The 14,221-nt window shown below is 45.1% G+C and overlaps 1 protein-coding gene across 1 annotated transcript in view; it reads right to left on the bottom strand.

Annotated features, from left to right (window-relative positions):
- Positions 1-1,503: 1,503 nt before the first annotated feature.
- The window catches only part of PRDM2 (PR/SET domain 2), a 63,290-nt gene continuing 50,572 nt past the window's right edge, over positions 1,504-14,221 (bottom strand). The window contains exons 9-10 of the mRNA XM_051786100.1: positions 5,815-5,950; positions 1,504-4,728 (exon numbers count right to left, since the gene is read on the bottom strand). Coding sequence (XP_051642060.1) covers positions 5,842-5,950 — 109 coding nt within the window. The 3' untranslated portion in view covers positions 1,504-4,728; positions 5,815-5,841. The remainder of the gene's footprint in view (positions 4,729-5,814; positions 5,951-14,221) is intronic.

Below are 14,221 nucleotides of genomic sequence, written 5' to 3' on the forward strand. Positions count from 1 at the left end.
GCTCAGCACTGCCTGGGCCAGCCCTGGGGGAGCATCCGCAGGGTCACCGCCCCGAGGGGACCCGCAGCCTCTGAGCTCGATGTGAGCCAGACACCCCCAGGAAAGGCTCAAAGGCTCCACTGCTCCCAGGGAAACGGGAACAGAACCCAGGGAAATGTTGCTCAGCAGCTCTGGAGCTATTTTCTGCCCGGCTGTGTCTCGGGGGGAGCTCAGGTGTGATGTGCTCGTGCCCTCCGTGTCCAGTTTTCTCCTGAGCATAAACAATCCTCTGTATGTCCTACGGCCCTGAAAGAGTATTTACAATTAGCACTGGCATCAAAGACTGAAACAGCCCACTGGGTTTCCTAACTGGGGTTTTGGGAGGGGATCCTGCCACCAGCAGTCGTGTTGTCTGCACCCTTCTGCCTCCTGGCAGCTGCCAGCAGTGGCACACAGAGCTGAACAGCACCAAGGCAGTGGCTTCATCATGAGAGAGTGCTCCTCCTCACCTGCTTTTGAACACAGTCTTGTCCCAAAAAAGCCACAGCTCTGATAAAAAGGAGTAATTAGTGCAGCCTCATGTGACAGCGCAGACAGATGAATGAAGGCCCGGAGCTATTTAAAGAACATTTCAGAGGGTTCTCAGGCAGGGACAGTGACAGTTCAGCACAATCCCAGCCCTCAGAACTCACCTGAAGCCAAACAGGCTGTGACACTGCAAGAGGAGCCTGTTAAGCTGCTGCAGGCACTGAGGTGTGACAATGACAACAGTGTTTTTTCACTCACAGGTCAGATTTGTAATGCATAAGGAACCTTCAGCTTTTCTGGGGCAAAAGAGCCATTTTTAGCCTATGTGAGATCAATCTTAATGCCCATAATTCAGCTGTTCCAAACCTGTTTGTTCTGTCTGCTGTTGGCTTTAAGGAATGTGGCTGGATTTATGCACTTGTGATGATGGCTGCCCATCACCCCCAGGGATTCCCTTACAGGGTTTTAAACTGAAGGAGCGTCCATTTAGAGTAAATTTAAAGTTTTTTACAATGAGGGTGGGGAGGCCCTGGCACAGGTTGCCCAGAGAAGTTGTGGCTGGCCCATCCCTGGAAGTGTCCAAGGCCAGGTTGGACAGGGCTTGGAGCAACCTGGGACAGTGGAAGGTGTCCCTGCCCATGGCAGGGGGTGGGATAAAATGAGCTTTAAGGTCTTTCCAACCCAAACCATTCTGTGATTCTATGAGAAGTGACAAATCCCACATCCCTGGAGAAAGCATAAAATTCCTCCATGTGCTGTTTTGAACATGATGTAGGAAACAGGGATTATTTCTAGGAAGGAAAACAACCCTCCCACTTCAAGCCCTGCCCAAACATTTACCTTCCAGTGGATGAGAGCGACCCTTGACATTCGGGGTGTTGTGTTGCTCAAGCTCTATTTTTAAGACCTCCTGGGCTGAAATAACAATAAATACTCCTATGATGCAGTTTGCCACGTTAATTTATTGTTGTTCTTTTTCCTTACACGGCAGACAGACAACAGAGCTCTCAGTCTTTCAGAGCAACCTTCAGAACCCAAACACCGACCAGGTCCTGCCACATCTCTACGCAGTTTATTTTTAATAAACTTCTCAGTGTCAGCACTGTCACGAGAGCACTGCAGAGCTGCCAGTGTCGTCCTTGCAAATTCCTACATGCAAAACCTGAGCTTTTACCCCACCCCCTCCTTGGATTTTCACAAGAACTTGTGATTTTAGACAAAGGCAAAATTCCACGTTTCATCAGCAGGCACGGGGGAGGTTAAAAATTTGCTGCAAAACTGTGAAATTCTACCTTGGGGAAAAAAAATGGCATATTTTCCTGAATTCACTGTGAATGAAATATCCTCATTGGTCCAGAGAAACGACACCATTTTGAACTGACTCTTTTTTCTGCAAGAAAAATCAACTCCCTCACCCTCCCCAAAAAAACCCTGTGTTTGTTATTTGAGGAAAAATGATAAAATCTGGTGCAACCCTGGGTTGTTTCTTGGTGGATATTTTTCTGCCACAGCTCAGACTGTAATGGGCCCTTCAAACAGACCAGAACAATATAAATCTGTGTGCTGTGGTCTCTTGGTTGAGTCACACATGTTATAAAAACATTTAAAAACGGAGCATTTACAACCAGGGACATAAAGACGTGCTTTTAAAATTGTAAATACATATTTACAGGCTCGTGTGACAGACCAGAATTTCTCTGGGGAAAAAAATTGTTCCTATATCACAACAATGTACACACTTCCCTCCTTGAGTTTGTCAGTTATTACAGTTAATACCACTCTAAAAAAAGCAGCAAAAATAAGTTGCACAGAAGTGGCCCCTGGTAACCTCACTGGTATGCCTTGAAGGCACTGAACTCACAGCATCCATGCCAGAATTCCCTACTTAATTTAACTGCCTGGAAGTTGAGGGGGTCTGAGGAGAAGGGGCTGTTTAAAGCAGGGTTTGGGCTGCATGGCAAGAAAACTCTTCCTCAGCAACAATCCTCAAGTGACCATGAAAATTTATACACTAAGTGTGGTCTTTGACAAGACTGCACTGGGAAAATCAATCCCCATCAATCCATCAATCCCCAACTACTCTTCAAGTCAGAGTATATTGGAGCTGGGGTTTATTAGCACTGTATATTCCAAGTGATCTAGATGCTGTCCAGGCACACAGGAAGAGAACTCCTGTTTGAAGGAACAGGGTTTACCATACTAATGTCACATGATGAGAGAAAGTGTGGAGAGAAAATAAAAAGATAACGAGCAAAACTGAAGTGAGGCAAACTGCTCAGAGAGCTGTCTGTGCACACCAACTTCTGGGAGACACACATAAGGCCAGGAAACTTAATTTCTTGTGCTATTTGACCAATATTTACCAAGCTGCCTAGCAGATTTGGATACTCCCTTCCAACTACTCAAAATGAATAATGAGAATCTCAGTGTTCCAGCCTTCGTTTGGAACTACTAAATCACACATTTCAGGAGGAACTTATTGCTAGCAAAAACCTCCAAAGGGAACAAATCCTAGAAACTCTCCACTCCAGGAATGGGACAGAGCATCCCAGTGGTCTCACAGTCCTGGACTGGAAGCATCACTTCCAGCGTGGAAGGGGATGTAGCTTTTTATGGCTCAACTAGTTCTCAGCATCTCAGCCTTCCCCCAAACCACAACTGCACTTAGAAAGCCTCCAAGAGGGGTTGGGTTATCCAAAAAATCTGTAGTGAGATAATACAAGGTCCTGAAGACCTTTCCTTTCCAACTCAACACATACCTGAAACGTTTTTACGGTGAACAAACCCAACGTTTCTTCTTTAAAGCTTTTGTGTTCACTTTGAACAATTTGATTTTCATCAAAACTATACAAAAGTAACTGTTCTCAGCAATTTCATACATATATATTTATATCTGTCATATATATATATGAAGATCCATATAAAATTGAGCCTTTTTTTGACTCTTCCAGGGTGGTGGGAAGGAGAATCAACTGGGCACTTGGTTTTTTTTTAACTAACGTGTGCATACACAGATCTGTGCTTATCTGTGTGGAGTGCAAAGACAAGGATGGGAGTAAACTGGCTGAAACAAGAGGGAAATAGGGCAGTCAACCCTCTTGGCCTCCTTAGTCCAAACCTGGATATCACATGGGCAGGGATCCTGGAAAAATGTGTCTTGGCTGGGAGGTGAAATGGGCAGAGACACCCCTGTGAGATGAAGCACCTGGGTGTGATTGTCACCATTTGGGGGCAAGAAACAGGTAACAGACTTTCTGCACTGCACTTTGCCAGCTGATCCCTCTGTTTGTGGAATTTCTCTTTACTGGCTGCCAGCTGCCTTCATGGATTCCCTCTGGACAGGAGCACTGAAACTCAACATGCATTTGTAGAGTCCCAACAAACACAAGCCTCCTATTTAAGGACAAGGGATGTAATTAAGGACAAGTGTTGTACTTCAAGGCAAGCCTTGCCTGATACTGCACAGCAACACCTGGGTTTGTTACTCTCACTAAATAAATAAATCCTGACTCCAGCAAAACCACCAGACTGGCAACAAAAGTAAGGGCAGCTTTTGAGGAATGGATGCTTGTCCCTTTATGAAACTGGGCTGTCAGTGCACTCACTGAGATCATAGAACAGGTGGCCTTCCCAAAAAACATGGCTCCTGATGCACTTCAAAACCAACAGCAACACACCCATTAAAGCCAATGGAGCATCCACAGACTTCACTTGTGGAAACCTCAGCAACCCCCCCACTCCCTCCAGTGCTTTTTTTATGGGATGCCCTGTTCTTTACCCGTTAGGATGCAAAGTAGGAACTAAAATGGTGTAACAGTCTTTTCAGAATTTAATTGCATAGTATGTTAAACCCCTCTGTGCCCTCCCAGAAAAAGGAGATTCACCCAGACCCATCCACCCTCTGAACACAAGGACTTTGCCTGCAAATGCCTGACCATTTCCCAGGCTGCTGCACTGGCTGTGGGTCTGTGGGCTCCTGGTGCCAGGGCACCCCGAGATCCCCCTCTCCCAGCACCCACAGTTCACCACTCTCCAGAAAAGGCAGGATCTGCTCTGTGCTCTCTCCTTTGGAAGGAAGGATGAGATGACAGGAGTGCTTCCAGCAGAAGAAACCACTGTCCCTGTTGTCTGCTGAGGAACCAGTCCCACCTCACCCGAGGAAAAGCAGGAGAGGACAATGCTGGAGGATTCCTTCATCTCACCTCTTCCAGTCAGAAGTTCCTGAAAATACAGAGAGAGTTGCATTTAATCAGAGAGAGCTTTAAGATGAGTAGTCACAGTACCTTTTCCATCACACAGAGCTGAAGCAGGACAAGTCATTCAGCGAGTGGTGAGCAGGGAAGAGATGCCCAGGATTTAATTTTCCCACAGCTGTGCCAATTAGGGGTGTTAACATCTCATTAACCACCACTCCCACTATTCAGGAGGTAGTAAACTTCAGCATTTTACTAACTTTCCCCCAAAAAGGTTATTTTTTTTGTAACATATTTAAGAAAGAATAAATTTCAGGCTGCAGCATCTTCATTTTGCTGGTACTCATTCTCACCTTTAAGTTTACACGTGTTAAGTATCGTGTTCCTTAGCTGTTACATCAGTATAAAGGAGATCATTATCTGCATGTTAATGGTGGGGAAATGAAGGAGCAGAAAACGGTGCCTTGTTAAAACCAACAGTAAATCGATTCAGCCTCACCAATACACATTAATTTGCCCAAACCCGCAGAGCTTCATTACACAGTTTATCTCACAACCCAGCTGATGGTTTTGCATGTTATCACAGCACTGCAATTTGCATTGTAATGCTGCTCTTTGAGCTCCGGGCAGGCCACCAAAGCAGAAAGCACAACACACATCCCAGGTGTCCTTCTTTTCTTGCACAGAGTCAATACTCAGCCTAAAAACCTCAAAGCACTTGGCCCACTACTAGGACCAAATACAAACACCATGATGGGCATAAACCCCATTCTTACAAAAATTCACACCATCTTCAAGCTCCCCAGGATCCAGAGGAGAACCACTTCAGGTCTTAAAAGACCACAAACAAAAGAAAACCCTCCTTACACCTTCCGTGGGGCTAAAGGGCTGACTAGCCTAAAAAATCCTTTTAATCCAGAGTATGTAAGCACCCATTACTAAAGAAGACCTTGTTCCTTGCGAGCAGCTGCAAGAGCAAGGCCACTGAGGGTTTTCTGAGGCTTGGAATGTATGAAGTGCTCTGCACTCCTTGCCCACAGACACGTGGAACAGTTTGGGGGCACGGGCCGGGTGAGCCCGGAGCATCCTCCCGGTGCTGTTCCCTGCCCCGTACCTGGTGGGGTTGGATGTGCCCAGGGCTCTATTCCTTGAAGCAGAGGGATGAGGTGCAGCCGGATTTCCTGCACTGCCTGGCGCTGGTGTTATGTGAGGAGGAGGAGGGACATCTAGAGGCCACCCGGAGCCTGTAACTGCACAGAGAGGCAGAAAAACTCACACACATGGACCAGAAAACAGGCTTTAGGGTCCTACAGAGGCTTCGGTTGGCTGTGAGAGAAGAAAACTACATTCCACCCACACGGGAAGCACCAAGAGCCACTTCTGAAGGCAAGAGGGGATTTTTTTTGCCTAATTCTGAACTTTCCCATGAGTTTATTTAAGCAGGGAACAGACAATGTCAACTGGAAGCATCATCCAGCCTCCCCCCCCACATCCCAGCCCCTCCAGCTAGGACAGACAAACCCCCAGTTATGTCAAGAACTAGAAGAGTCACGGTCTGTTTTCACAGGACAGTCCATATCAGGTTTTAAAAAGACATATTTATGGAAAAGCAATGATTTCACATGAGAATATCACCACATCTGATGATTTTTGCCCAGGTTAGGGTCTGCAGAACACTTCTGATGTGACAAGGACACGTGCAGGTCACTGCAGTGCCTTTACTGGAGAGAAGTTGTTTTACTTCAAGTTTTAAACTAACCCCAAGAATCCCAAAGTGAAAGTGAAAATCAGAGATTTCAACTGCCAAATTTTAATTTTACACCCCTGTCAGCTGTGATTTCAAGGAGAAAGCCTGAAAACATGACTCAGAGCAAAGGAAGTTGGAAGGTTTCTACCCTACTCTAAACACACACAATTTCAGTTCAGATGTAAACCCAAGCTAAACTTCCTTACACTGAAAGATTCCAAAAAAATCCCCTATTTGTTTCTAAATTCAGCATCTTTTCCTATCATGCACATACTTGTCTGCTCCCCCTCACACCTGTGCACCCCCACAGGTAATTACACACCTTCCTTCTCTAGGCAAATTCTTCCAAATTCCAACCAAACCCAACTACTTAAGTTTTTCCAAGGGGACATCTTTTGAAATGTAATTTTATTACAGAGCAACATGTCTCAAAAAAGTTAAAAGCCAGGTTTTTCTCGAGGTTATTTTTAGAGTTGTACATAAACCCTTTAAAGGAGATGTCATTTAGTTTGTCCTTACACAGTGTAACTGCAAGTTAAGACATAAAGAAGTGCAGAATTTTCCATTACAACAGAAAGCCAAAGCCACAGAAATTTTGAAAAGTGAGCAATTCAATTATTTCCAAATTAAAATTGGTGGTTAAAATCGTCTGCCAAAAGTTCTGTTATTGTTCTATGTAAATCACCCTCTCCAGCCTTTGTGAATTCAATCCTGAAGGATTCAGTGTGGAAGAACCAGAAAGTGGTAATGGGGAGGTCAACAAAGGCCAGATTTTTGTTGTCCCATATAAGGACTGTTACCAAGGGAAACAGCAGAATATCCAAAATAAGTTCAGTTTGTTTGGCTCCAGTTCTTTACTATAACTAGAAGAGAGAAATTTTAGTTTCTTTCTGTCAAGAATGTTTCCATGTCAGTAACGCTTTCTGTCAAAACATTCATTATCATTTGTAAAAGTTCCTCTATAATCAATCACGTCTGTGTTTTAGTGCAGGCAGTGAGGCAGTGCCTGGATCCTGGGGGAAACCTCAAGGAGAAAACTATTTAAAAAGCCTAAAATCCAAAGAGACAAAATATGTGGGAAAATCCACCCTGAATTTTCAAATGTACACCTCAATTAGATACAAGGAAGGAATTCCTCCCTGTGAGGGTGGTGGGGCCCTGGCACAGGTTGCCCAGGGAAGCTGTGGCTGCCCCATCCCTGGAAGTGTCCAAGGCCAGGTTGGACAGGGCTTGGAGCAACCTGGGACAGTGGAAGGTGTCCCTGCCCATGGTAGGAGTGGGATAAAATGAGCTTTAAGGTCTTTCCAACCCAAACCATTCTGGGATTCTATGATCTTTTACCCTTAATTTCATCAAGCTTTAAAACTAATAGATCATGGCTTATTATTGGGAATTTGGGGATTAGAGGAACAAGATAAAAAGGGATTTTCTAAATAGGAAGTGGTTGAGTTCTTTAGGGAGCTCTTCTTGCTGCCTTCCCATTCTGCTCTGAAACCACAGCTGTGCCAAAGCCATCAGGAATCAGTGCCCTCCTCTGTACCCACATTAAACTGCAGGGGATTGATAGCTCTCATTTAAGGAGCCTGTTGAAAGCAAAGCAGGAATGTCTGGGTGAATTCGGACCAACTCGGGGTGCACAAGGCAAGCTCATCTCCGAGGGGGAGGGGAGCCAAAATCCCCTCCCCTGCATTAGGGCCAGGGACTGAAAAGGTTATTTTTAGCACTGTCACTCTGCACCTGCTTTCACCATCTCAGCACTGGGGTAACTGGAGCCAGGCAAAGAGAAGGGATTCTCAGCCACCTTGGGCACTGAGGGCTCCCCTGGGAAGGGGTGAGGGCTGTGCCCCAACCCAGCCCTGAGCACAGCCCTGACCAACAGCACAGCACAGGCTGCCCCAGCCCTGCCAACACCACTGCTGGCAACAGGCCCGGCCAAAAAAACCCCAAAATTGAATAAAAAGAAGGAATAACATCAGAAAACACACCCTGCTTGCAAGACAAAAAGGCCTAGAAACCAAATGTTAGGTGGCAGAAGTTTTCTCTGTGAACTAAGGACTTTTAAATCAGGATGAACAGTTCTGTAGATGTACCAGCTACTCCATAAATTAAAGCTAACACAGAAGTTAAGTGAGGCTATTTTTTCACACATAGACAGGGCCTAGAGCTCTCTCTGAGAGCACACCTTTACTAAAGGAGATAAATCACCAAACTCACTGAGACCTGCTACAATAAAACTACACTAAATGCCAGCTCTTATAGTCTTCCATCCTCGGATCTCAAAGTGTTTTGCAGTGTGAGTCAGTGCCATAATCCCATTTTTCAGTTCCAGAACTGAGTCAGATGGAAAGTGCTTTGCCAAGGTCGCCCAGACAATCTGCAGCTCAGAGCAGAGCTGGGAACAAAGGTTTCCCCACCACCTGTTACCAGGTTAAACTGTCTCCTGAACACTCAAGTACTTGTCCAAACCAAACTCCAACTTTCATTCCCTTCCCAGGCCCCTGAGCAGCACACATGAACTGCAAGGCCAGCAAAAATGCCAAATCCTGGCACACCCCCTTCCCTCAGACATTCCCCAAATACATTTGGTATTTTTTATGCTAATTACCTTGTCCTGTACCACACTTGTGCCATTAACATTCTGCCAGGTTTAGTCCTCTAGAAATGCCTGAGAAAAACAAGCCCTGTTATTTGTGGGAGTGAAGGCTGGAGTGAGCAGAGGTGGCCACTGGTCACACCAGGAAATCCAGCAAAGTCAAGGCAGTATTTGATAAAAATCAGGGCATTTAGGTTCACACTTTAACCTCAAATAGTGTGGGTTTTTGGGCAGAGCTTATCCTCCTACACTCCTAAGCTACAAAACCCCCGTGAATGTGGCCCAAAATTTCAGACACACACACCCCCCCAACATATCCAACAATAAACACAGCAGGGACAGATTCTATTCTTAAATAAAACAATATCTAAACTGACACAAATCATTGACTGCCTAGGAAAAAAAGAAAAAAAGATAGAAATGTGGATGTTTAAGCCCAAATTCTTGGCTTTGCAGAATTAGGCTGAGCAAATTCACAGGCCAGAAGGCAAGTGGGAAGGGTTTGGGGGGTGGAAAAATGCCATGTCTGGGCTTTCTGCTCTCAGTGAGGTTTAAACCATCGTGCTGCTGCCCTGACTGGCATGATCTCTCTGGCACTAACATATTGCTTAATGGGAAATTAAATACACAAAACAAGGGCTTGGAAAACCATTAAAAACATCAACCACCAGTGAACAGATTTTTAATTTTGTTTGTCTTGCTTTAGTGAAACAAAATATTTAGCAAGACAAAAAGGTTTGTGGATAGAATTTCATTGAGGGGGATGTCTCCCTTTTCTATGGAAGAGTCCTGCCCCTGTGTATAAAAATTAGGGAGGCAGCAGACAGCAAAAAGGATCATAATGTGCTGTAGTGTGGATGTTTGGAGACTTATGTGTGTTTATTCATGAAAGAGCTGGAGCAGGTCAGGATTTTATCTTTCCATCACGTAATGCTGAAGGACATAACATGAATATGATGATTTTATGGTCAGGCCTTTCATGAATCTAAACTGGAAAAACCTGTTATTGAGATCCTTTGCATTCTCAACTTCCAAGAAGACACCTAACAGCACCTCCAACCACAGGGCTTCAAAGAGCTTCATGCCTTTAAAGCAGCATTGCTCCCCCACCAGAACTCCAAAATTGCTTTGTTTCATGCATGTGCTCTAGAGTTCAAGTTTCTTCATTGCTGATATAATTCCACTCCCAGAAACATCCTGCTTCAGACCACTGGGAGCTCTGGGGATGAACACCAAACCAAAAGCAAGAAGGAATCTGACACCATGCCTACAGCTCATCTAGGGGACTCTAAAATTGATGTATCAATACCATATTACTTAAATATAACCCGATTTTCAAAAGCAACCAGTGATCTAAAGCAGACCCTGAAAAGGAATCTGGCACTGAGGACTCCTCTGGGGAGGAATTCTCCTGAGCTCCTCCAGAAAATCAGTCTCCTTGAAGGTACTTGAGATGGAGCTCAAAGAGATTATTAGTCACTTTAAGAAATCCTGGTCTAGGTCTGTAAATTCAGATGAACTGTATCATGACAGCAATTTATCTTCCTGCCCTTTTAAAGCAGCACAGGGCATTGTGTGAGCCAAAAGGTGAAGAATGTGGAATTAAAAATAGCAGTACTCAAAACCATCTTCTGCACTGTCAGGGAATCCAATTTGGTAAAAAGTTGGTATGTGCTGAATCACATTCATAACAGAATGAGAGCACTTTGATCACACACAGGGAACACTGCAGTTGATTTTATTTACACAGAAATGGTGACTCCAAAGGAGCTCAAAATGATTGCTGAAGGGTAGCAAGCACTAGGATGACCCCTCTGTCCTGCACATCTCATTACATAAAGAAACCACAGAATAAAATGTGCTTTAGATTTGCAAAGACAGACGAGTGGGAGCATTTGCCACAATGAATGGAGAAAACAACCTCAAACTCCAGTGAGGGCGGAGTTCAAGGGTGAAATTCTCCACAGCAGCTCAGTGATGGAAGAATTCATTATTTCTCAGCCTTCCACCTCCTTCCACACTGCATTGTTGAGCAGGAATCTCAGTACCTAAATGACACACTACATTAAATTGCCCCTTCACACAGCTGGAATGTGCCTGAGTGCTGTTCACCCCCGGGCTGGGCACAGGAATGAGCCTCCAGAGGCCCTCAGCAGGCAGCACATCCTCTGTGCTCCCAGCAAAGTCCCTGCCCTGAAAAAGTCCCTGCATTTACTTTACCACAGGCATTTAACTTTGCTGAGCAGCCCTGTCTGAAGTGCAGAAGAAACCACAGACTCAATAAGGTTGGAAATGTCCTCCAAGGCCTTGGAGTCCAACCTGTGCCCCAGCCCCAGCCTGTCCCCAGCCCAGAGCACCGAGTGCCAGGTCCAGTCCTTCCCTGGGCACCTCCAGCCATGGGGACTCCAAACCTCCCTGGGCAGCCCCTGGCACAGCTTCAGGCTGTGTCTTCTCCTCCTGCCCCTCGTTCCCTGGGAGCAGAGCCCGAGCTCTCCCAGCTCCCCCCTCCTGTCAGGGGGTGCAGAGAGTGAGAAGGTCCCCCCTGAGCCTCCTTTTCTCCAGGCTGAGCCCCCCCAGCTCCCTCAGCTGGAATCAAGGAGGGCTTTGCTGGAACAGGCCCAGATATAAGGTTATTCCTCTTTTTTGACTGGCTCAGGGCATTCTGAGTGGTGCAAGTCTCAGTTTTGCTGCTCACCTGCTGTCCCACAGTGCCTTGCACCACCCAGCCTGAACGCTGAGCCTGTACTTCTGAAACATGGAACATCACCCACTGAATAATCAAAGCTGTTTCTCACAACCCTTTGGCAGTTTCTGGGAGTACTGTCATCCAAAGCATGACTCAGAGACTCTGTTTGGCTTGTGAAACATAAAAGTCTTAAAAAATTAAACAGAGCAATACAAACACAAACAAAGTGCATGTTGCTGATTGCTACACCGGGCTCCACAAACCACTGGAGCTTTGAATAAATTAGGAAAATGAAGCAGCTACCTATCTCTTAAGAAAAAGCCTCCCTCCAACTTGATGCCTGCTCAAGCTTCCCTTTGAGTTTCAATTTTACTGCTTGGTATCTGGAAAAAAAAAAAAAAAAAAGGGCAAGCAGTATTTCAATGCTCTTTGTCCAGTGCATCCTCTACCAAAAGCATCTTTAAAGACTTGCTAAGAGAAGGTGCAGGATCAGCAAAATGAGAATGGAAAGCAGTGAAGTGTGAGTGGGAAGCAGCAGCACTGAGAGGGGACTCTGGCAGCAAGGCTTCCTCTGAACTAAGGAAGAGGATTAAGAGTAGTTGGTGGCTGGAGACTGTGATCCAGAGGCAGAACAGGACTCCAGGACCTCCTGCTCCTCTGTTCTGTCAGGAATCCTGTGCTAGACATTGGATTCTTTACACCCATTCCCACTCTAACCATCTACTTGCATTTACACCTCTGGGTGGGGACTGATGGGCACAAAGCAGCATCAACTTCTGCTCCAGTCAGTGTTACCTTGGTATTCATTTCACTCAAAAAACACCTCTAAGACATTACTTAAATTGCAAAGAAAAATCCCCAAAAAAGCTTTGGAAATGACAGTAACTCCTTCATACCTATAAGATCCCTCCTTAATAACAATAATTTTTCACTCTCACTTAGTGTGCACAATAGACCATTAACTGTACACTTAATATATCATGCCTTTCTTAGTGTTTTATTTGCATCTTGCTCTGAAATAAGATTTATTTTCCTCACCATCCCACTCTTTCAAAAAATATTGGAAGGTCCTACACATGCCCTCTTCCATCAGAGAGCTGCTATTCTTCACCAGTTTAATTAAACAGATGTGGAATTTCACCTCTCTCATCATTCACTTACCACACAAGCTCAGATCCAAACCAGCATGCACTTGTTGCTCAAAAACTGTTCTTTAGCTCCTTTTCATCATGGACAGAAGCACAACATCATGTGACTCACACAGATCTCACACTGGGTAAATCAAAGCCAGAATTAGTATGGAAAGTCTTCTAAGTTCTCTTTTTAAGGTCATTCATGAGCTGTTTGTCTGTCACAGGTTTGCTGGTGCAATTCAGCTTCTCGGCTGAACTTGACTCCAGTAAAAGCTGGAATTGGACAATAATTTTGGAAGTGAAGTCACAAACCACAGCAAATGGAGCAAGTGCCATTCCTACTTGCATTTGGAATGGAACATGTAGACATCAGACTCAAGAAAATCGTCAGGAACTACAGCAGGATTTTAAATAACAGCCTTGCAACAGAAAATGCTGACAGAGCAGAGAGCAGAATCAGCCCAGCTTGAAGCACCTCGGGCAGCTCCCAGAGCCAGGAGCTGGCCCAGCAGGGTCTGGCTGCATCACCTGCACTGCCCTGGAACAGCCAGCACTGAGCCCAGCTCACACAGTCCCAGCCACAAGCTGGTTTTAACACCTTCTAACAAACTGGCTAAAGGAAAATAAAAAGGTAAACACAACATGTCAGCTCTCCTGTCTCCACATCAGCTCCTGCCTCGCTGTTTGCATTACACTGCCACTCATTTGATCTCTCCCAGCGTGTCAGTTGGTCTCTGTAAACAGGACAAGTTTAATTGTTTTCATTGCCTGTTTGGATGTGTTTCAAGACGTGTCAGCACTTTGTGGGCAACATCACAGCTTTACTGTTGCTTCAGATCATAAAGAGGCGGCTATAAAAGCCAGGGAAATTCAATTATGCAGATGAGATGCAACAGTAACTATGAAAGCTGGATGTTTGTATCTGCCACGAGTCACCTATTTAGGAATGAACCCCCCTGAGGATCCACTCTGATTTTGGAGCTGAGATCCCCTCACTGGTGAACTGGTGGGTGCAAATGAGGGTGAACATCTGTGTGGCACGTCCTTGGTACACAACAGGACTTAATATCACAGCAAAGACAATGGCAACAGCATTTCTGCCAGAACATCAAGGAATGAGGCTGCTTTATGATCAGTTCACTGCTATTCACAGCCAATAAATCCTTACAAGGTGACTGAAATACTGAGACTGCAAAGACCAAACACCAACTGGCATCTCATTTGTCAGCAACAGAAGATGTGAAACAGCTACTAAAGTTTATCTCCTGCCCTCAGTAGTCTCGAAACTACCAAGGTTTTTAAACATTTTTTTTGTGCCTCTTAATTCTTATAAAATATCCAAATACAAATATGGGTATGCAA

The sequence above is a fragment of the Manacus candei genome, unplaced genomic scaffold (assembly GCF_025592945.1).
Source record: "Manacus candei isolate 608988 ecotype Guabito, Panama unplaced genomic scaffold, ASM2559294v1 h1tg000022l, whole genome shotgun sequence".
In the NCBI taxonomy this organism is placed as follows: domain Eukaryota; kingdom Metazoa; phylum Chordata; class Aves; order Passeriformes; family Pipridae; genus Manacus; species Manacus candei.